The sequence below is a fragment of the Apodemus sylvaticus genome, chromosome 8 (genome assembly GCF_947179515.1).
Source record: "Apodemus sylvaticus chromosome 8, mApoSyl1.1, whole genome shotgun sequence".
Classification (NCBI taxonomy): domain Eukaryota; kingdom Metazoa; phylum Chordata; class Mammalia; order Rodentia; family Muridae; genus Apodemus; species Apodemus sylvaticus.
Genome location: NC_067479.1, coordinates 106,777,032 through 106,798,802, shown reverse-complemented (window position 1 = coordinate 106,798,802; position 21,771 = coordinate 106,777,032). Strand labels below are relative to the sequence as shown.

The window sequence follows — 21,771 nt, the reverse complement described above, 5'->3', positions numbered from 1 at the left end:
TTTTATTTCCAGAGCCATGCACATGTTAGCCAAGTGCTCTACTACAGAACTTCATCCCCAGACTCTGACTATTGCATTTATTCCTATGTCTGAAACTTTGTCCAAAACTGCAGAACTGAAAGCAGAAGCACTCGGGCCCAGATTCCCATCGGAGACTGGTCACTAGCCCACACTGCACACAGCCTACAGCCTTTCTTTCTTTTTTTTTTCAAAGGCAGGGTCTCATGTAACCCAGACTGGCCTCAAACTAATTATGTAGTAGAGGATGATGACCCTTCTACCTGCATGTCCCAAGTGCTACAGACTCGAGCCACCATGCTTAGTTGGTACTGCGCTGGTGACAGATCCAGGACCTCCTGAGTGCCAGGCTAGCTGGGTGACATCTGTATCCCTCCTAGCAAAGGGTTCCTTTTACTATCTTTAGAACTTGATGGAAAGACCGCTGTAAACAAGTTATGGAAGGAGACAGGGTAAAGAAACTGGAGTATACTTTGTAACACTTTGTTCTCTTCTGAAATATCTAGCAAAGCTACAACATACTTTCTTGACATGATTTATTTTAATAAAAAATACAGCCAAACATATATCACAGATTACATGAAACTATACACAATAACATTCTTTCTGCATAGTAACCAACACTGATGTGTGTATTTGAATTTTAAAATGGATTTTTTATAATCCTTTAAAGTGCAATTTATTTAAAAGGTTTAAGCAAATCATAGGATAAAAGATTGTTGATAACTGAGTAATGTCAAAAGATGCTGACGTTGAATAAATCAAATCAGAAGTGATTACTACAGATGCCAGCTTCACTTATAAAGTTGGCCATCCCTCTACCCCAAATTGGATTTAACTGCTGAGGACTAAGACAATCCTTTAACTGGCAAGAGCTTTATCTGTGGTTAATGTTCTGTTCTGGTACATTGTAGCTGAGAACTATGAAGCCAGAGTTGCTGCTCTCAACAGTGAGATTCCTAATGAACTCTGAGGAACTCCCCCATCTCCCCTGTGTGTGGGAGAATGAAGAGTCCCTGCTTTTCTGCCTCAGCAGTGTAACTGCCTTGGTTACAGTGTTAGCATCTGAGGTGAAGTAAGGGTAGCACACATGGGAGCTCCCTAAGAAAGAACCAGAAGATGCTTCAGAGGAATGAGCTATGAGAACACTTCTAATAGAGTGGGAAGGACAGAGTGACAAAGGCCATTTGCTGCTGTGACAGAATATTGTCATTGCTTTTGATTTTCTGTCATTTTCCTTTCGCTGGTGAAAATGATACCCATACGATGCTGCCCCTAAAGGAAGCCCATTAGCATCACAAGGAGCAAAATATTAAGGCAGCAGTGCTGGCCCCACTTTATTCTATTTGGAGAGCACTTCCCTCTTGAAAAGCCTCCTAACTGGAGTATCCACAAGACTGGCTGTACTGGCTCTGCAAGGATTCGCCCAGGAAGGGACTTGAGGGAAGCTGTGGAAGAGCTCACCTAGGGAGAGGGACTTGAGGTGGGGTGGGGTGGGGTGGGACAGAAGAGAGCCTGCCCTTCAGTGTAACCAAGACACATCAGCCAATCTTAGGAGCGCTGTGATCACAGGTTTTGGCTTTCCTCAAAGTTCCCTTTTGGAAATTCTGGATGGAGCTGAGCAAGGCCCCACGGTTCACACCATTCACAGCCGGAGGCAGGGACGGAGCAGGCAGCTCTGTGCCTGAGGCTGGCAAAGGACCTGCTGGTGGAGGTGGAGGTGGAGGTGGTGGAGGAGGCGGAGGGAATGCTGAAGACAGTCCTGCAGAGCAAAGAGGAGAAGGTCAGGGCTCCACCTTCCACCTGCCCTGAATGCTGCCACTCAGGCCGGGCAGAATGGACTCTGGACACTAAATGTTCTCAGGATGTCTTAAAACATTGATTAAAAAATTTTAACTAGAAGCAACAAAGGTGGCGGCACAGGGCGAGGAGTATTTATGGTTATTTCCTTTAAATGAGAGTTGTGTGAGAATTGAATGTATATGAAACCGTTTACACAGTGACTTCTCTCCCTGATTCTTCTCCCAGCTCTGATTCCATTTTCAGCTGTGTGGCTTAGGCTGAGGTCCTCTGAGCTCACAGGTGAAGCATCTGCATGCAGAGTTGGGCCAAAGGGACAAAGAATCCCTGTCTCCTCACATGATATTTGAAGGAAGTGATTGGCTCCTCGGAGCACTGCCTACCCCGCTGTGCGGTTTTACAGGCATGTGCTATGCTCCTTGAGATTTGTTTTTGGTGTCAGGAATCCAGACTCAGGTCCTCATGCTTGCATGGCGAGCATTTAATAGAGAAGCAATTTCTTAGCACCACACAACTGCACCTTCGCTTGGAAAGCAGGAACTACTGTGAAAGAGCCAGAGCCTCAGTGAGGAATAGCCTTGAGGTGGAATATATGGAGGTAAGCCACTACATGGAAAGCAGCAGGGACAGAGGCTGCTGATGAGAGCAGGAGTGGCTCCTGTTGACCCGTTACAGAACGAACGGTGAGCCGCTCAGCATTCTCCACAGGGAGCTAGTGTGTCAACTCAAGTCCCTCAGTCTGTTCTGCATAAGTCCCTAATGCTTGTCAGGAAGACTTTAGCGAACAGGGCTCTTCCTGGCAATCCCATTTTCAAGGGGAAGCAGTCTTTCAGGTACTATTCCTTTTCACCATAGCCTAACTTAAGAACAGAATGAGTCACATCAAGTGTGTGTTGATCTTCTGGAACATCAGGGATGCTGGACAAAGGGGAACTGGGTATCTAAAACACCCCTCGGCTTCCAGAAACATGTAAACCTGCAAGACAGTAAACTTTTAATTGTTGTCAAGGGTTAGGAGTCTGCAACTTTATTTGCTGACGCCTTTAACAATTCCCTTTATTAAGCAATTTGACTTTATTTGCTTTATTTTTTTTAACTTAGTAAACTGTCCACTTCAAAGTAGTATCGAGAACCATCACTGCTGCACTAGACTGTGTGTGGCAGTTAGGAACACTGTGGTTCTCTATGACCCTACGTATCCGGTGTTGACTGTTCTCTACCCCTCCCGGCCATTCCAGGAGCTCGTCTGATGGGTGGTTCCCATGCTGCTATGAGTTGCAGGAATAACGGGCAAAACTCACTGTCCACTAAATGTGGATGAAGAATGAATGGTTTAAGGTCACCAATAGAATACGCTTGTAAGTGCCTCCTCGTCAGGAAGTGTGACAAGCAATGGCTAAAATCTTTTGATTCACAAAAACCACTTACCTTCCTTATATCTTTACCTCAACCTGAGGCAGCTGAAATTAAAGAATTACACAAATACACATTCTCACACTCTGCAATCATGGAATTCTCAAACAATGCTAATAAAGCAATACAAATAAAGATTAAGTACAGACAAATGAAAAACAAAATGTGATTTACATTGGTTTAACTTAACAATGAATGACACTCAGCTTTTATGCTAGGGTGGATTGTGGAAGACATTCCTAGCTGTCAGGGTTATAGAGGAAGTTAACCTCAGAAGCCCTGATAGAATGAGGGCAAAGACATTCTTAAGGCATTTGGGTAAAGCCAGTAGAATGCTGGGGTGGAGGAGGTCTCTTGAAGCTCTTGGAACTGAGTTTCCTGACTGACCGCATGCAGTCCCAAGGCTGCCTGAGGAGATGGATGGCTGCTAACACACCAGGCTCTATCCTGATGTCCAGGAAAGGGTAGGAGAGTGTATTAAGACGGTCAGGGTCAGTGTGGACTAGGAGCTGTAGGTTCCCCCAGCTTTGTGGGCAGACCCCTGGCTGAAGAGCCACTGCAGGGCTAAGGCTCAAGAAGACAGGAGTGGACTGACTGCAGCAGCACTGGGGCCTACTGCATGCCTGAAACTGACCATCCCGATCCCAGTTACTCTTCATTCTAGGGTGCAGGAAGGCAAGAGACAGGCTCAGGGTCTTGAATTCATGGGTGAGAGTGGTAGTCTTGCTGTACCACAGCTTGGCTTCATAGAGAACCACCCCTTGACCCTGGCCTCACAACCGTACATGCACTATTAGAGTTTGGGAGTTAGGGGTGGTTTCAGTAAATGGAGTTTCATTTTCTAGGTTTTCTAAGGCTGAAACTGTCACTTAAACTCCTCGGGTATCAATATGTATATTGATACTGATGTCCACATACCATCTGAAGAACTATGTCTTTATAACGAACGGAAGAATGAGCATCCTGATATCTGCTCACAGGGAGCTGGGCTAGCCTGTGCCTGTATAGCAAACAGGAGAGGGGACTGTGGGCTACCCTGTGCCAGTATAGCAAACAGGAGAGGGGACTGTGGGCTACCCTGTGCCAGTATAGCAAACAGGGGAGGGGACTGTGTGAGAAGTGGAGCTCTCCTCCAGTGGAGGAGAGTAAATACCCTGAATCCTGCTCATGGGGAGCTGGCCAACCAATCCCAAAGGGCCTGTTATCCCATGAAGCCCATTTTTCCTTATTAGGCCTGGCAGAATTACAGCAGACCTTGGTATATACATTAAGACAAGGAAGGGTAGAACCAGATACTGGAAGTTGAGGGGAGGTCCCTAAGAAACAGAAGGGCAGAACTGGAAGAGGCAGGGACACACTGGGAGCTCATCTCTGAGCATAAGCTCCATCTAGTCATGGTCTTTGGCCATTTTAGGAGTCTGTTAGCTTCTTTTGAGAAGTATAGGTGAGTATAGGATAGACCATTAGAAGCAATGTCAGGAAAGGAAAAGGGTAAGGGACAGAACAAGCTGTCCTTTAAGCTGTCGTTTAAGCATGCCCTTAACCGAGTGTCGGGTGCATGCACTCTCTGTACCTATCCTCCACTTATCCCAGGGCACGGACAAGAGAAGAGCAGACGAACTCCATGCTTGACTCCTGGCATACAGGGTCACAACCAGGCTGAGGCATGCTCCTAGAAATACCCCTCCAGGGACAACCACGCTGGTCCTGAGCTCCCTAGCTCATGTCCAATACTCGCTGATCTAACTTTCCCAGAAGCCCCTCCACCAGATCCACTAAGAATGTGGCAGTCAGCCAACGGCCAGGCACTGTTCACAAAGAAAAACTATGTGGTTTAGAGCTTCGGAGGGTTGCTGTGCCAGGCACAACTGTAACACCTCTGTGCAAAAGACATTTGGAGTAACCTAGTTCTAAGCCAAGTCTAGTAGCTTCTCCAGGTTTCTGTAGGATGGGTAGGTCAGCTGACTACTACACCAGACCCAGAAGACACAGCAGTCCTCAGTGTTTTGGGCCACCTTTGCCTTGGCCTTAGGCAGATGAGGAGACTGACATCTTAATCCCCAAGCATGAGTCATAATGAACTATGTTTTATCATTACTTAACAAAAGCTAGGAAGTTATGCTAACACTCAACGGCCTAATACCCTGTGACAGGGAACCAATGTTTCTGCAGCAGGACTTCGAGAGTACCACTTTCCAAAATTGCACTCAGATGCCATTGATGCAATTAGGGCTTATACTTCCAAACTGAAACTAGAGTGAAAGATGAAGATTTTAGAAGGTCATGAAGGAAGTGAAATGACTACAGATGAAGTGACTTGGGAGCCTTTTAAAGATGCTGTGTTTCACTGAAATGCCCCAACAAGGGAGTGGTCTCTGTTCTCCCAGCTCTGTTCACCAGTGACACAAATGCACTGGATCCAATCTCACACACAGAAACACACAATTTCACAGAAACACACAATCTCACAGAAACACAGCATCTTTAAAGCGGGATACATCAGCATAGTTTACTTTACCGAAAATTCACGTTCAAAGTGGTGCATGCTCTACTGAAGACAGCAGAGAGAGAGAGAGGGAGAAAGAGGGAGAGAGGGAGGGAGGGAGGGAGGGAGGGAGGGAGAGAGAGAGAGAGAGAGAGAGAGAGAGAGAGAGAGAGAATTATTATTATTCAGAGTTTAATGTCATTTAATCAAATAGTAACAGTAAAATGTTAATCTGAAATACATGTTAAGTATTTTCACTGCACAACTGGGGTACACTTGACCACAAAGTTCCTTGGTTTACAAACACAAACAGCAAATGAACAAGCCACTTTCTTCACACTTTTCTAAGCCAGTTAGATGCTACTTTTATTTATTTACAAGCATGACATGTACATCTGAAGAGCAAAGAGGGTTTCTCTCTGTGTATAGCAGAACAGATGCCAGTGATCTATTTATCACCAAGAATGCTTTATCAGGAGGCTAGGAAAGGGCGCTCACTACTTAACCAAAACGGGGGGTGGGGGGGTGGGGGGGTGGGGGGGGGGGAGTGCATGTGTGTGTGGTGTGTGGTGTGGTGTGTGTGCGTGTGTTATATGTGTATGTGTGTGTGTGGTATGTGTGGTGTGTGTATATGTGTGGTGTGGTGTGCGTGCGTGCATGCATGGTGTGCGTGTGTGTGTGTGTGCGTGTATGTGTGTGTGTGTGTAGAGGTCAGCAAACAACTTGCAGAAGACCGCTGTCTCCTACCATGTGGGTTCAGGGACAGAGCTCTGGCTGTCAGGTTTGGCAGCAAGCACGTTTACCCACACTGAACCACCTCATTGGCCCAAGGATCCCTTCAAAAGCCAGCTTCTTAGAAAGCGCTCTAGACAAGAAGACATCTGCAAGCCTCCCACTCCAGACATCTAGAGGTGGAGAGTCTGGAGAAGATTAAAAATCATGCCGGTTTGAGGAGATTTTACTTGGAAGAGAAAAAGGAAACCTGCGACAGGGTCTGACTCACGGCGCTAACTCGTGCTTTTCCGTTTGTCTAGAGCGTTTTTCTCTCTCTGAAAAGTACTCGTAGGCTGTTATGTATGCTGACTGCTGTGCTAAAACCTTCCTTCCTTTATTATGCCTTCACCATTTTGAACTTACATTCTGTTAATTAGAATTTTTTTTTGTTTTTGTTTGTTTGTTTTTCAAGACAGGGTTTCTCTATGTAGCCCTGGCTGTCCTGGAACTCTGTAGACCAGGCTGGCCTAGAACTCAGAAATCCACCTGCCTCTGCCTCCCAAGTGCTGGGATTAAAGGCGTGTGCCACCACTGCCTGGCTTTGTTAATTAGAATTTTATTTATCAGAAAACATTAACTGAAGCAAAATAAAAGAAAAGCCAGCTTCCAAGTCCGGAGCTGAACTGTCACTCAGGCAGCTGGGCGTGGCCCTGAATGTACTGGTCCTGCTGAAGTGTCACCACTCCAGCAGAGCAGCATTTAACTGAAGCAAGGACCGTGGGTACGCCCTGAAAGCAAGCACTCAACAAGTGGGGTAAGTGACAGAGGCAGAAGCAAGTCAGATGCTGGGTGTTGCAGCTGCATTACCCGTGACTTTGGTCAAGTTCTCAATGCTATTAGAGGCTCAGTTTTCCTCTAAATGGAGCTAAACTGGAATCCACTCTCATTGGAGAGGAAGAAAGTTGAGGACTAAATAAGACATGAGGGGCTGGAAAGATGGCTCAGGGGTTAAGAGGCCCCTGAATTCAATTCCCAGCAACCACATGGTGGCTCACAACCATCCGATGCCCTCTTTTGGTGTGTCTGAAGACAGTTACAGGGTATCTCAAAAAAGTAGATGGCTATTTCTGAGACACATCACTTAGATGTGATCATTAAAACTGAGTTTCAGGTTTATTCATTTCTTTCTTTCTTTCTTTCTTTCTTTCTTTCTTTCTTTCTTTCTTTCTTTCTTTTTTCTTTTTCTTTTCTTTTTTTTTTTTTTTTTTTTTGGTTTTTTGAGACAGGGTTTCTCTGTGTAGCCCTGGCTGTCCTGGAACTCACTCTGTAGACCAGGCTGGCCTCTGCCTCCCAGAGTGCTGTGATTACAGGCGTGCACCACCACGCCCGGCTAGCTTCTTTATTTCTAAAAAGGAGCCAATGCATAGAGTTTGAGGCCAACTTGGGCTATATGAGATCCATCTTAATCCCCACCTCACAAGGCCTGGAGAGTTGGCTCAGAGGTTAGGTTATGAATGCTTGCTGCTCTTCCAGAGACCTGAGTTCCACCGCTGGCACTTTGTGAGGAGGCTACTACCTGCCTATAACTCCATGGGTTCAACCATTCTACTGACCTCCCCAGAATCCTCACAAGACACACACACACACACACACACACACACACATGCACAGGTACATAAAAGGGAATAAATACAGTAACTGTGAATATTTATAAGTGTGCCAGCTGGGACACTTAAAAACACTCAGCTCTATGAACATAGAGAATGTCCCTTGAACACATGGCAGAAGGTATACTGAGATAAAGGAATTTTAAAGCTGGCTGTCTTTATGAGTCATGGAACAGCAGAAAAGATTTGGAAATTTTCTCACTGAAAAACTAAAAAAAACAAAAAACCAAAAAAAAACAAGAACAAAAAGAAACAGGTCCTTACTAAAGAGTATGAGAGAATGCCACTCCGCCATTTGCCACCAGACGTGGGGAAACAGTATTAGTCCCATCAGTTTAGCCTTGATCTCAAACAGTTCCAAAGGAGCCAGCCGCACAGAGCGTCTCAGTTGGTAGACAAGGCTCACACTAGTAAGATCTCTTCAGTTAGATATGTCTGCCATTTCTGCCAAATCCTAGACACAGCTAAACAAAACCCTACCTGGTTACCATGATCACTTAAAACTGAAGCTATGAGAAGTCATTACTCCACTCAACTGGCCAATGCTGAGCTGCTGCTGTCCTCCTGCAGGGCTTGACCTTGCTGCCCCACAAGGCTGAGAACCACGCCCCTCACCTCACCCAGGAGAAGCCTCTAAAGCGGAGTGCCTCTACCTCCCACAACGCTGCTACCCACTTAGGTCTGCTAGTGACTCTGCTTCCTGTCAGAAGGCATATGCCACCACTGCCTGTCAATAAAAATGTTTATTTCAAGGGAGCTACTGCAAGAAAATATTAGCAGGCCTTAGAGAAATATATGTCTACTTAAACTGGGCCTGTCAGTTTATAACTTGTGAGGCATGGGACGTCCGCTGGAGCCTGTCCGCCTCTGTCTGTAACCCAGGCTACATAGTTACTGGTGAACCCCAGACCACCCACGAGTGTACTGTGAATACACTTAGGTGAGCAGACTTCTGTGTTTACCTGGCTTAGCACCTGCAGTGCTAGGTCGCCAGGCAAATGCTCTGAGATTCATTACAAGTGACAGCCAGTAGAGTCAGAGTATGGTCTCTGGAGTGAATAATTCTGTCAGTAATTTTGTTAACAAAGCCATTAAAGGAACAAAGTAGTTCTTACTTTGGCTCAGAGGCCTCTCCTGACAGCCACTGCGCTTTAGCTTCCAAATGAGCTCTCCTCAGTTCACAGTACTGCTCCCTGCCACCCCACTGTCCTTAGATGGAACTTTCCCATGCTGACTGGTGCTACAAAAAATTCCAGTTTTCTTATCTGTAAAGTTGCTATTATATGATATTACTCCCATTTAGAGAGAGGAACCTGGAAGTTCCCCTAGAGGGTCCCTAGACTATGAATGAAGCAAGGCATCGAAAGACGAGAATGGGACAAGGCTGCCCAGAACTGCCACTCACAGTGAAGTGCTCTGCACACCAAGCAGATATCGCCCTGGTAACCAAGGGCAAGTCTCACAATCTTCTGCACTTCCTCAGCACAAACAAATGATAGGAAATCACACCATGTTATGTGGAAAATAGATTGCCAGAAATGTCTGGTTGGCCCAAACAGTTAATCTCCACATGACAGTTCTGTCTATTTGGAAGTTCCTTGTGAAATCTGCTGAGAAAATCAGAAATAAGAGAATCATCCCCATGACCTGTCACTTTGCTACATAAAACTGTCCCCTTCCCTAGAACATTCTACAGTAAGTCCTCTCAGCGAGCACGGAGAGAGTCAGTCAGACCCAGCCCTCTGCATTCACTTTCCCTTAGTCATTTAAAGGTAGCCACTTTAAACCTCTTGGAGGCTCCTGGGCAACACCATAAGCATTAAGTGTGTGGTACGGCCAGCTCAAACCAACCCTGCCAGAGTTCCCCTTCAAACAGCTGGAAGAACTCTTCCAAGGATGGCAGCGAACTGAATGGGAGAACCAGCTTCTCAGACACCGAGGGGGAGAAGTAGAAACACTGCCCCCTTGTTTTTACCAGTTTGCAAATAGTCGATAAAAGATCTTAGTTCAAAAAGGAAAGACATAAGACGGTATTCCCCGAATGGTGCTTCTGTAGGTACTCCCAAAGACAAATGCTTTGTCAGGGTTTTTTTCCCAAAAAGTCCTCCCAGTATCTGATTTAGTTCACAGGGTGGGACAAAAGTGGCTGATGGCTGTCCAGATAATTGGACTGTTCAGATAACTGTGCTTTGGAGGACGTGACAGAGAGCAATGTTATCAGGAAATTCATAGGGAAGGATATTTACTCTGCGCTAGGTATCTCCTCAGCTCCAAACAAGCAGGCAGTCTACAGGAGGAAACTGAGGTAGGACAGAGGCCAGGACACAGTGCATTTGTTTGGCCTAAAACAAGCTCTGACCCAGTGAGCCTTGCAAGAAGCTTCTCAGCAAACAGAAGGCTTGAGCTAGAGAGGACCAGGGGCCTGAAAGCAGCCCTTCCCCCGACTGCTGAGTGCAGGAACCCGGCCTCGAGATAACACAGGTTTGGATGTGCACGTGTCCCTTGAGAGGAGACAGCTGGGATCTAACCCCTACAGTGCCTGGGCCAAGGCCGGTCCACCTCCCCTTTGACAGAGAGAGAGGGGACAGTGACCTCCCACGTTACTAACCTGCTGTGGAGGGTGGAGTTGGAGAGGACGGGGATGTGAGAGGCGAGCTGGCCCCGGATCCTGCTAAGAAAACAGAGAAACCCTCATGGGGACCCAAGGCAGACGTCTGAGGGGACCCAAGGCAGACATCTGAAACGGGGCGTGAGCAGAGAGCCTGCACTGTTGGATCTGCATCTAGCCCGGCCCAGCGTGTGGGGCTTGTGGACCATGTGAGGAAGGACAGGTCTGCACTCCAGTGCAGGGTGTACCTCCTCCATCCGCCCACTCGGCTTACTGACCAATGAGGACCGGGTAGCATATACACGGTGCTGGAGCTCTCCTGAATCAATCCCGTGCTTGGGTAATGACCAATGACTATGGCCACAGCAGCCTGTGGAAGTCTCACCCAAGAGCACCGTGAGGATTTACACGCCCACGCTTTCTCCTTCCCTTCCTCCCTCTATCTATTCACTCCCTATAGCCTTCTCAGCTACCAAGTTCTGGGGCCACTGGCGTACATCACCACATCTGACTCTTTTTCTTTTTTTTTTGAGACAGAGTCCTTCTATGTAGCTCTGGCTATCCTGGGATTCACTAAATAGACCTCAAACTCACAGAGGTTCACCTGTCTCTCGCTCCTAAGTGCTAGGATCAAAGATGTGCGCCCCTACACTCCCTCAGGTTTTACCTCTTGATTTTCCCTGGAATTACAGGCAGTGCATGAGCACACCCAGCTCAGTTCTCCTTAGGCTAAGCAAACACCTTATCTGAACTGACCAAACTGAGAAGAGGCATGCCTTGTTGAAGATCAACTTTGTACATTCAGTTAAAGAGGCTCAGGCCTGAGTCTGTGGATTTTTTGACCTTTTCTTAATGAAACTCAGGAAACACCCTCATTTAGGGTAAAAAACAATAAGTAAAACCCAACATCTCCAGTTTTAAAAATCACTAGAAAATATGCCCCAAGCCTGACAAGGAATTAGCCTGCAGCAGAAGCTCTTGTGTGGAACAGGAAGGCGAGGCCTGTGGAGTAGGCAGTCTGGGCCCTGAAGGGCACCAAGGGCAGGCTGGTGTCATGCAGCACTGAGCAGCCACCACCAGCTCTGAGGGAGGGGCTCTACCATCACTCCACTCAGAGGGTGTGTCAGTGCCTGTGGACACTCTGGGGATGGGTCCTAACTGAACCACTGCTGTCAAAGTATTTCCTCAGCTCCTTACAACAGGAGGGCAGATCACTAACAGATCTTAAAGACAGAAAACTGAACTCGTGATTCTAGACCGGTTGGTAACTGACCTGTGCATTTTGATCAATAGCTAGCACTTGGGTTTCCTAACTCCTGAGGCATCTTGGGTAGGTTTTTTTTGTTTTTTTCAGACAGGTTTCATGTGTCTTAGACTGGCTAAGGACAACCCTGACATGTGCTCTCTGCAATCACGTGCGGCCATGCCCACTTCACTGTATTAGAGGAGTGAACGCAGGGCCTTGTGCCTGCTAGGTGAGCATTCTATCAACTAAGCTACCCCATCCCACTCCTGGGTTTCTTCGGTGACTCCTCCTGCTGCGTGTGGAGTCTTGGGAAGGGAAAGAGAGTAGTCGGAGGCCTTCTCTGCTTTGCAGAGAGCTGGCTGCTTAAACAGTCACCAGTGTGTAGATAGAAATGTGCTGCCTGGAGACTACACCTCCCCTACCAACCACACTGACGAGACCCTGCTCCTCCTGTCACCATGAAGCAAATGGATTTCTGAATACAGAATTATATGCCAGTTGTGGCCGCTTCCATTCCCCAAGCGCATGTTGGTCCTCGCTGGGACCTCCCCTCTTCCCCAGCACACTAACTCACTCCTAGGATTCTGTGATAGTGTCATGATTCTCATCCTATTCCTAGAGTTTTAGGACTCACATCCCAGTTTCCAGTACTGCCTACACCTCCTGCATTCTCCAGCTTCACAGAGTCTAGCCTTCAAGTTACAGCTCAGTTTGCCTGTGTACCTCGCAGTGTAGACAAACATTTGACTTGACCAAGGAAAATGAGGCATGACCTGTGATTGACTCATCCACCCACAGTCTCACTACAGTGTCCAAGCTTGTTGTCTTCAGTTCCTGTGCGTAAAGAATCTGCTGGGGCCTTGAGGAACTGCTGGGGCTACAGCTCTGCCCAGCCCTTCCACGGTTAAAGGCTTCTGCTTCTTCACCTGTCCTCGCACCAGTGCTGAAGAGATGAATGCGCTTCCTCCACTCCTGACATAGTGTTCACCTCTGACCCTCTAGTTTCTCCATCATCCTCCTCTTTGCATATATTTAGCTCCTCCCTTTCCGATGGGTCCTTTATCTCTTGTAAGCATAATCAGCTTAACTTCAGTCTCCCCTTCCCATTCCCCTGTCATGCCGAAACTGCCTGGGTTACTGAAACCCCCCTTCACTACAGTGAACTCTATTTCAGATTCATAAACCGATCACTTAGTCTGACCCTCAATCTGGTCTGAAGTTGAACAAACATTAGGCTCAAAGTCAGGGGCCGCTGAGAATGTAACTATAAAGTCTGTAAAGACTGTGACTGAGAGAATGACTCGAGAGCTACACTGACACCCCCCACCCTCCCCCTCCGCCCCACCCCACCAGTCTAGTCCTCAGTCCACTGAGGGGACACATCCTTCAGCCACACGGGTTCTAGAGCAGTGTGGGCAAGATTTAGGCTAACTTCCATGTACACAGAGGGCCTGATGCTGTCCCATGTCAAATGCTCCTGTGTCTGACAGATGGAGTCTAGCCATCGGTGGAGAGGTGGGAATATGAGTGCTGCCACAATCCTTCGCAGGGGACACAGCTTTTCTAATCTCTGCTCTTATTACTGCACTGCTCAGCCAAATCTCCTACACCTCCAGCCCTGACCTGCACCTCTGAGTGCTGGCCCCGACGATGTCCGACTATTACCCCCTCCGGTCCTGACCTGCCCCCGGATGCGGTGCTGGCCCCGACGACGTCCGACTGTTACCTGAGTTGTTGGAGCTGTTGTGCTTCACCGGCTGCTCTTCACTGTTTTCAACAGCAGATCGTTTTGACTTCTGTAAAAATAAAAGAAGGGAGGATGGTAAGCAAAGAGCAAGCACACTGAGCAGAGAGATTAAAAGCTTCCAGACACACAGTGTAACCAGCTATGAAGAACGGTGTATTCGGCTTCAGAACCTACTGCAGAGACACCAGAAGCCGGGGAGAAGCCGACCAAGGATTCTGACCTCACTACCCACACTGGCCATCATGGGCCTCGCAAGCCAGCAAACTATATGCTACTGAGGTGTGTGCGTGTGCATGTGTGTGTGTGTGTGTGTGTGTGTGTGTGTGTGCAACACTCCACTAAAAACATCATCTTCTACTCAACAGGAGCAGGACAGATGGCAGGAAAGGCTGCAGGACTGGACTTGTGGGAGTTAGTGTGTGTGTCTGTTAAGTTCCAAGCCAGTCATCTGGAAATGCTTTTAGCTTCCAAGATAAAACTGTGTCAGTAAGTGTACACCAATAGCCTTAGAATTTTCTCCGCATGCAGTCAAGGATTTAAAAGGGAACACAGGGACCACAGGCTTACCTTTCGAGCTAAGATCTTTCTCCTTTTCCTTTCTTCCTCAGATCCATGGTGTGACTGAGCTCTCGTTAGTCTTCGATGCTGGTGAATCTTTAACAGACCACAATCCCCAACAAGTGTAAACAAAGTCTACCTAAAGCAGGCTCCTAATGAGATTTCTCCTATGTGTCTGACCACATTAAGCTGTTAGGATAAACAAGGTCTTTCTTGGCCTGCCTGTGGCCCAGGTCTGGCTCTCTGGAGAAGGGCATGCTGGGTGATGGTGAGCCTCCTCACTTTCCCAGTTCCTTTCTGCCGCCCATCCTTACAGAAGAATGTGGCCCATGAGTGCTGCCAACCATCCCATCAGCAAAACCCACGCCAGTGCAAGGATGATCACGCCAGTGCATGTGCTTGTTCTGCACAGACTGAGCAGACTAAGGTGGGACTGTGAGATCCTGTTCTGTGTCACAGCACTTAGCCCAAAATCTGGTTAAGAGCAAGTGCGCATGGACCGTGTATATGTCACCGAGTGACCACGGGAAACGGGGCAGCTGCTGGCTCACCTGCTTCTGCTCCTCGGTGAGTCTCTTCTCTATACATTCCTTGGCAATTCTCAACGCCTCTTTTAATTTTGTGGGAATCTGAAATGAGAGGCAGAACATGAGCTACTGAGGGAAGTGGCTGGAGTCTCCTGAGTTCTCAGCACACGCTGCAGCAGCCGTCATCACATGGGAGGCCCTCTAGAGCACGGCCAGTCAAAGCCACACTCCTCTCCAGCACTTCCAGGCAACAGATGCATAGACTCAAAGCATAAACACACTGTGTTTCAAGTAATTCAAGGATTCCAGAAGTGCCAAAGCGTCTCAAAGAACAAACACAGCACCAACACCTATTATTATTACATGATCGCACGAAACACCATTTCAAAACCAATTATTACACAGCTAATAGGCCAGAAAGAGAGATCACAGATCACAGAAACATGCCCTCTTGTACACAGACCAATGGTCTTCCACACACACAACCAGGAAAGAACAACAGCTTCAAAAGACTGTTGGTAGTGCTTGCTTCAGCAGCACATATACAAAAGAGCGTTGGTAAAAGTCAAATACCTACATAAAAAGTAGGAAAATTAAATTATTGCCTTAAGTCATGTTTGAAAATTACTTCAGCATGGGTGCAAGCCTAAAGTAATCCTATAACCGTAGAGCCCCTAAAGTCAGGAAGGCAGCTCGTGGCCCTCGGCTTGTAGTCCTCCTTACTGATCGTCTATTTATTGTTGGTGACAGCGTCCATGGGCCTTGCATGCACCTGCAACCCTCCCTGCAGCTTTCTCCACTGCCACTGCCATGTTTGCTGCCACCCGCCACCAGTTCCGGCGCTCTGCTGAGGTGGGCTATTACTGTAAGGCTCTGACCTGTCACTTCAATGTAGCCCAGCTTGGCCCTGAACTAATGATCCTCTTGCCTCAAGGATTACAGGACACACTGTCCTGACCAGCTGGAAATGATTTCTTGGATTCAAGTCCAAAAACATAGGTAATGAAAGAAAACAACAAATAACTTGGACTAGTTAAAATTAAAACTCTGTTCAACAAAGGATACTGCTGCTCATAATGCAATTTAAAATATTTCAATACTTATAAGGACTACATATCATAATATATAGAGGAACTTATGCAAATGAACAACAAAAATATATAACGTAACCCAACTTAAAAATGGGAAAAGGGCTTTAACAGAAGCCCTTTTAAAGAAAATAATTTTAAAATAATTTTAAAGAAAATAAACAAATGATAAAAAAAAAACCTGCATCATCAAATGGTGCTTTTGTGAGTTAAAAATAAGTTCAACACTGAACAAACGACAACTCCAAACCACACATTAGATATCTTATCTCTTCATAGCCACTATGATGGCCACTATCCAAAACAAAAAACAACAACAAAAAAAAAAAACACCATAAAAAAAAGTTTGGCATGGTAGCACAAGCTTTAATCTCAGCGCTCAAGAAGTCAAGGCAGGAGAATTTGAGATCCATGCTAGCCCCGGCTATAAAGCACGTTTTTGGCCAACTTGAGTTACAGTGAGACCCTGTTGCAGACACACATACATACACACAGACAGACAGACAGACAAGAATAATAATAAAGAATTACAAATATTTGGGCTTCAGAAAAGGTTTAGTGGATAAGAGCACCTAACTGTTCTTACAGAATCTGTACCTACAGCTCCAGGGGATCTAATGCCCTCTTCTGTCCCTGCAGACACCAGACATTTGTGTAGTACATAGACATACATGCAGGTAAAATAAGTCTCCCAGGAAGGTAGAGAAATTGGACTCCTTGTGTACTGAGTAGGGACACAAGATGATGCGGTCACTGTGGAAACCAATATGGAGATTCCTAAAACAAAACAACCAGCAACTGAGAAGCAGTTGAGGAGGTGTGTGTGTGTGGGGGGGGGTGTTACTGCATGCAAGGAGCAAGGCTGTGCTTCTGGGGGTTCAGGGCACAAGACAGCCACTGCAGAGGGCAGTGTGGCCCCAAAGAGCAAATGGCCACTAGCAGTCACAGAGCAGTGCAAGCCCTGACTTTGGCCTTTAAGTTCCAAAGCCCAAGATCCTTGTTCCATACTGCTTCTTCTGCTGATACTGCCTTCCAGAGTTTTCTTTAGATGCAGATATTTGGGTTTATATTCTGTCTTCCAGATCCCACTATTTTATTCATATTGGCCTAATAATAATTATTTTCCATATTATTACAATGCCTTTATATATTTCACTTTTATTAGATAAAATGTTTTAAATACATGCTCTGTAGCTAGGCATAGTGGTGCATGCCTATCACCCAGCACTGGGAAGGCAGACACAGAGGTCTGCTGCAAGTCTGAGGCTATCCAAGTCTGTTTTTTAAAAAAGCCAGGAAGTGGTGGTACACACCTTAATCCCAGCACTTGAAGGCAGACGCAAGAGGATCTCTGAGTTTGAGGTCAGCCTGGTCTTCAGAACAACTTTTAGGGCAGGCAAAGCTGCACAGAGAAATCCTGTCTTGAAAGAAACACACACACACAAACAACAACAACAACAAAAAAACCCATGCATTATAAATGGTCAAAATAGTCTAGTTATATGATGTTTAGGTGCTTCTTAATTTTTCATATTATGAACCTTTTTTGTTTTTAAAAATTAAGTTTCAAAATCACTTAGCTATGTCACAAAAATTATGATATTGCAAAAATTATGTTAATTGCCTTACCTTAAACTGTGGCTTTTCAGAAATTGTTAGTAAAACATCACTGAATAATCTATAAGAGAAGAAACAAACGCATGAGGCCCTGGGTGCAGGCTGGGGATTGGGTGTACTCTCACAGCAGGTCAGAGCAGCTTATGACTTCTCAGCCCGAGACCACCCATGCCACCACTCCAAGTCCGTCAGCAATGACAAAGGTGCTTCCAAGTCACTCGGTGCCCTCAGAGCTGTTTATAGGGAGGACCAGGACAGTTACACTTAACACTATGGGCCATATCTTTAAAAAAAAAAAAATAAAAAAATAAAAATAAATAAAAAAATAAAAGTTGGTAAACACCAACTTTTTTGCAGTTTGCAAAATGTTGCAGATATATTTAACAGATGTTTCTAAACAGAACTATTTGTTTTCTTGCCTTGGAAAGGTGGTTTATTCTAGAACTTACTACACATTTTGGATTGTCCTGATTGGAATCTAAGACATACTTCATTCTAAAGTAGCAGTTTCTGGTGTGCATCGATTCTTTCTTCCAAGGTATGTTACTAGGAATACCAGCAGGAGGAACTCTGGACTGATGTGGTTGGAAGGGCTGCCTAGGGGCTTAGTGCTCTCAAGGTGAGATTCTGTGGAGACAGACAGCAGTTCACCCCACACAGAAAGGACGGAAGCCTTTTTCAGCATCCTCCTCAAATCCTGGCCCTCCCCTGTATTCATCCTCTGACTTCTAGATTTTCACAAAATATAGGACAGACACACCTCTTCAAAGTGAAAGCCCATGGGGTGGAATGTTCTGGGAAAGACAGAACACCTGTCTTGATGCTGAGACTGGGAACAAGATGATGCAAGTGAGCACCGGAGCACGGCCGTCTCGCCCACTGCTCCCTGACCCATGTGCTCTCTGGCCCAGCAGTCTGTGGCAAAGGCTGTAAGTTTCAAAGGAGATCTATTTTCTCATATGTACGTTGTTATTAGTGGCTATTGGTTTGGAAACAGATGCCGCAGTGTCACGTTCATAGAGAAGGGCTTGTTTCTTCTGATCATCAGCTTCCCCAGGGGGAAAGAAGTGCCTGGCCTATACCAGGTCTCTAACCAGGCAGGAGGCAGGACTGAGGGCCCTGTAGTAGGTTCTAGCCTCCAGCTGCACTCTGTCCCCAGCCTTGTTTGCTGCTGTTACTACTTCCTGAATACCTTTGCTATACAACAAGCTGCTGCAGACAAAGAAGGGCCAGGGAAACCTCAACACGCTGAGAAAGCTTGCCTATGTCCTTCTGGAAGAATGAAGCTGAGATCCATTCACAGGTTTGTCTGACTTCAGTTGCATCACCTTAACCTCTGCATGAAGGAACAACACCTGACGAGAGGCCCCTTACATGCTCAGCTCCTCACAACTGTGCTGACAGGAAGAGGTCTTTTGAGCACAAAGCCCGTGGCACAAGGGTTGGTATACACTAGCTATTGAACAGCTAGTGCTCAGAGATGAAATAAACAAACAAAAGCACAGGAGGCCAAGGACACAGCGCTTTCTTGTAGAGGGCAGGCCCACCAAGGCCTGAGGGGCACCAACTCCACAGCTGGGGGCTAGCTGGACGTGGAGCAGGACCAGCAGAGGTGCTAGGGAGGGCCTCCTACTGTATTTCCTACATCAGGAGTTCAACGAACACACACAGTGTTAATGGTGATGGGACACATGCAAAGGACACTGGATTTCCAGGACAGCAACTGGACTAAGCAGAGCGGTCACAAGGAAAGGGTCATGGTATCATGCTGTACGTGACTGACAGCAAGCTGGTCACTTCAACTCTGCTGGGACCAAACTGAGTCTTTCTTTACCAAGGCACCGGGCTCTGGGCACAGTGGGCCAAGGTTCAGCACAGTTATCAAGATTCCAAGCAATGCATATGATTGACTTACGGCATCTGTAAGAGCCGGGAGACGGTAGGCATGCCATTTTTACAGGCTTCACAAGACAGCGTAGACTCCAACACGGCCACTTGAAATGAACAGATACACATTTTAGTCCCACAGAACTCTTGCAGATCCACTTGGTGAGGAAAAGTTTGACATCGCTTTGCAACAACTGTCTGCAGGCTGATCAGGACAGTGTCAAAACTCTTCACATACAGACAGATGGCATACATGGGGGGATGGGAAACACTGCCGTTACCAATGACTCAAAGGAAATCCCTCAGAAACCACATGCTGACAGACAGCTAAGTCTACTCCAAGGAGAAATGGAGGAAGGCATCAAGATAGTGTTCATACAACTGTTCTCTTCAGAGAGAAGTTAACAGTACACAAAAGCAAAATTCAGAACCTGATTTTAATGCTTGCTTGCTTTTAATGGAAACCAAGACACAAAGTTCCAATTGCTGACACCTTGTCTTTCAATACCTTGATGCTACAAACAAGCAACCAAACTCTCACACCCACAGGTTACTGTTTACTTTCAGCTGTTTAGGAAACAGTCTCAGGGTGCTTTTTCACTTTCTCTCTTGCTTTGGTTTTTTGAGACAGTTTCTCTATGTAACAACCCTGGCTGTCCTGGAACTCACTCTGTAGACAAGGCTGGCTTCAAACTCCCAGAGATCTGCCTGCCTCTGCCTCCCAAGTGCTGGGAATAAAGACATGCAGCACCACACCAGGCCCATGTCTGTTCTCTTGAACTGCCTCACTTGGCATAGTGAAGGTTGATAGAGTGATTGCATATTCCAAACAGTGTCCCAAAAGCTACCTTGGGCTCTTTCTCCCAGCCTGAGCTCTGAGCTGGCTCTCTGGGGATGGATGATCTGAGATGAGTTTGCCCCGGTCCTTAAGCGTCCCCTGTCCTTCCGTCCTTAGTCTCCTTGGGGAAGGCTGTAACGGCTCCTTGAACCACCTGCCTGAGAACAGAGGCCTGGGTGGGCAGGCTAGGCCCTTATCTTCCGGCCTCCAGCCATGGCTCTCCAGTCCCACTCCTGCTTGGACGGAACTCTGACACGTGCCTGGCTCCTCAAGCCTGGCTTCGAGTTATCTGACCCTCACTTTGGCTTCTGATTAACACCCAAGCTGCCCACAGTTCTCTACATTCTCCTGCTTTCAGAATTCTACTGCAGTTTACAGAAGCTTCAGACAGATGAAGAGACAGACAAGCCGTCCAAACGTTCACTGCTCTGGCTGGGGAGATGACAACTTGCTCGCCATCTTTGTTGGCATGTAACAAGAGCTTCAGTAGCTTTGCAGAATACCAGGTCCCAGCAAACCCTACTCCCAAGCCCTGTACTGACCCACAGCCAGGGATGATGCAGGAGGGAAGGAGTCCACAGGCACGGAGTCTGGAGGCCGTCCATAAGTCATTTCATAGAGCAAGTGGCCAAAGCAGTGGACATCTACACTTTCCAGTGTCTGGGAAGAAAGAGAGCGCCACGTTTACCTTCAGTCACTGGCCCTCACTGCCCGGGCTGCCAGGGCGGCCTCATTCCCAATGTAACTCCAAAGCCCTTCTCACAGACTCACAAGGCAGCCTTCCGACTTAAGCTATAGGTCATTGTCAATCGATGATTCTGTTCACTTCCTTGTCCCACCCACCATGTCATCTTTACGTCTTGGAAAAATGGGAGCAAGGTGCACTCCCACTGTATTTTCCAAGGCTGGATGCACAGGGTGATATGAAGTAAACACAGCCCATGTGACTGCCACAACTCACATTGATTTTCCTGAACTGTGTGAAGTAGGATCGGTAGAAGGAAGGAAGGCCCAGCAGTGAGTTTTCCAGGTCCAGCAGCCGGCAAGTGTTACCGTCCAGCATCACATTGGCTGCGTGGAGATGGCCGTAAGGGAACCCCTTGTCGTGAAGAAACTTCAGGACCTTTAAAAAACATGTACAGGTTAACTGTTCCCAGTTCACTCACATATGACATAGGTTAAATTCATGTTTCAAATATTTTTGGAGAAAACAAGATGGCTCAGGTTAAAAGGTGCTGACAACAGAAACTAACAGCCTCCATGTCTTTGGAGTAGACATGGAGGAAAGAGAGAACAATTCCCAAAAGCTGTCCTCTGACCTGCACACATGTGCTACGGCATGCACACACCCACACCCACATGTAAACAAGCATTAAGTGTAAAAATAAAGAGGCATTTTAAGCTGGGCGTGTAGCTCAGCAGTGGTTTTCTCAACATGCAGGAGGCTAAATTTAACTCCACAGCAAAAATTAACATATTTTAAAATGAAATCCAGCAGGTCACTCAAGAGATCCTCACCCCCCAAAAATGCCAACTCTGATGAGTTCTTTGGAAAAAA

General features: G+C 46.7%; 1 protein-coding gene across 13 annotated transcripts in view; it reads right to left on the bottom strand.

Moving 5' to 3' along the window:
- Nucleotides 1-537: 537 nt before the first annotated feature.
- The window catches only part of Pxk (PX domain containing serine/threonine kinase like), a 62,440-nt gene continuing 41,206 nt past the window's right edge, over nt 538-21,771 (bottom strand). For 2 of the 13 annotated variants that reach the window (XM_052190226.1, XM_052190229.1), the window contains exons 10-18: nt 21,175-21,336; nt 20,756-20,873; nt 19,404-19,482; nt 17,501-17,549; nt 14,808-14,885; nt 14,266-14,352; nt 13,678-13,747; nt 10,706-10,768; nt 538-1,780 (exon numbers count right to left, since the gene is read on the bottom strand). In XM_052190226.1, the coding sequence (XP_052046186.1) occupies nt 1,560-1,780; nt 10,706-10,768; nt 13,678-13,747; nt 14,266-14,352; nt 14,808-14,885; nt 17,501-17,549; nt 19,404-19,482; nt 20,756-20,873; nt 21,175-21,336 (927 nt within the window). In that variant the 3' untranslated portion in view covers nt 538-1,559. The other 11 variants (XM_052190238.1, XM_052190239.1, XM_052190227.1 and 8 more) reach the window with 11 other exon arrangements.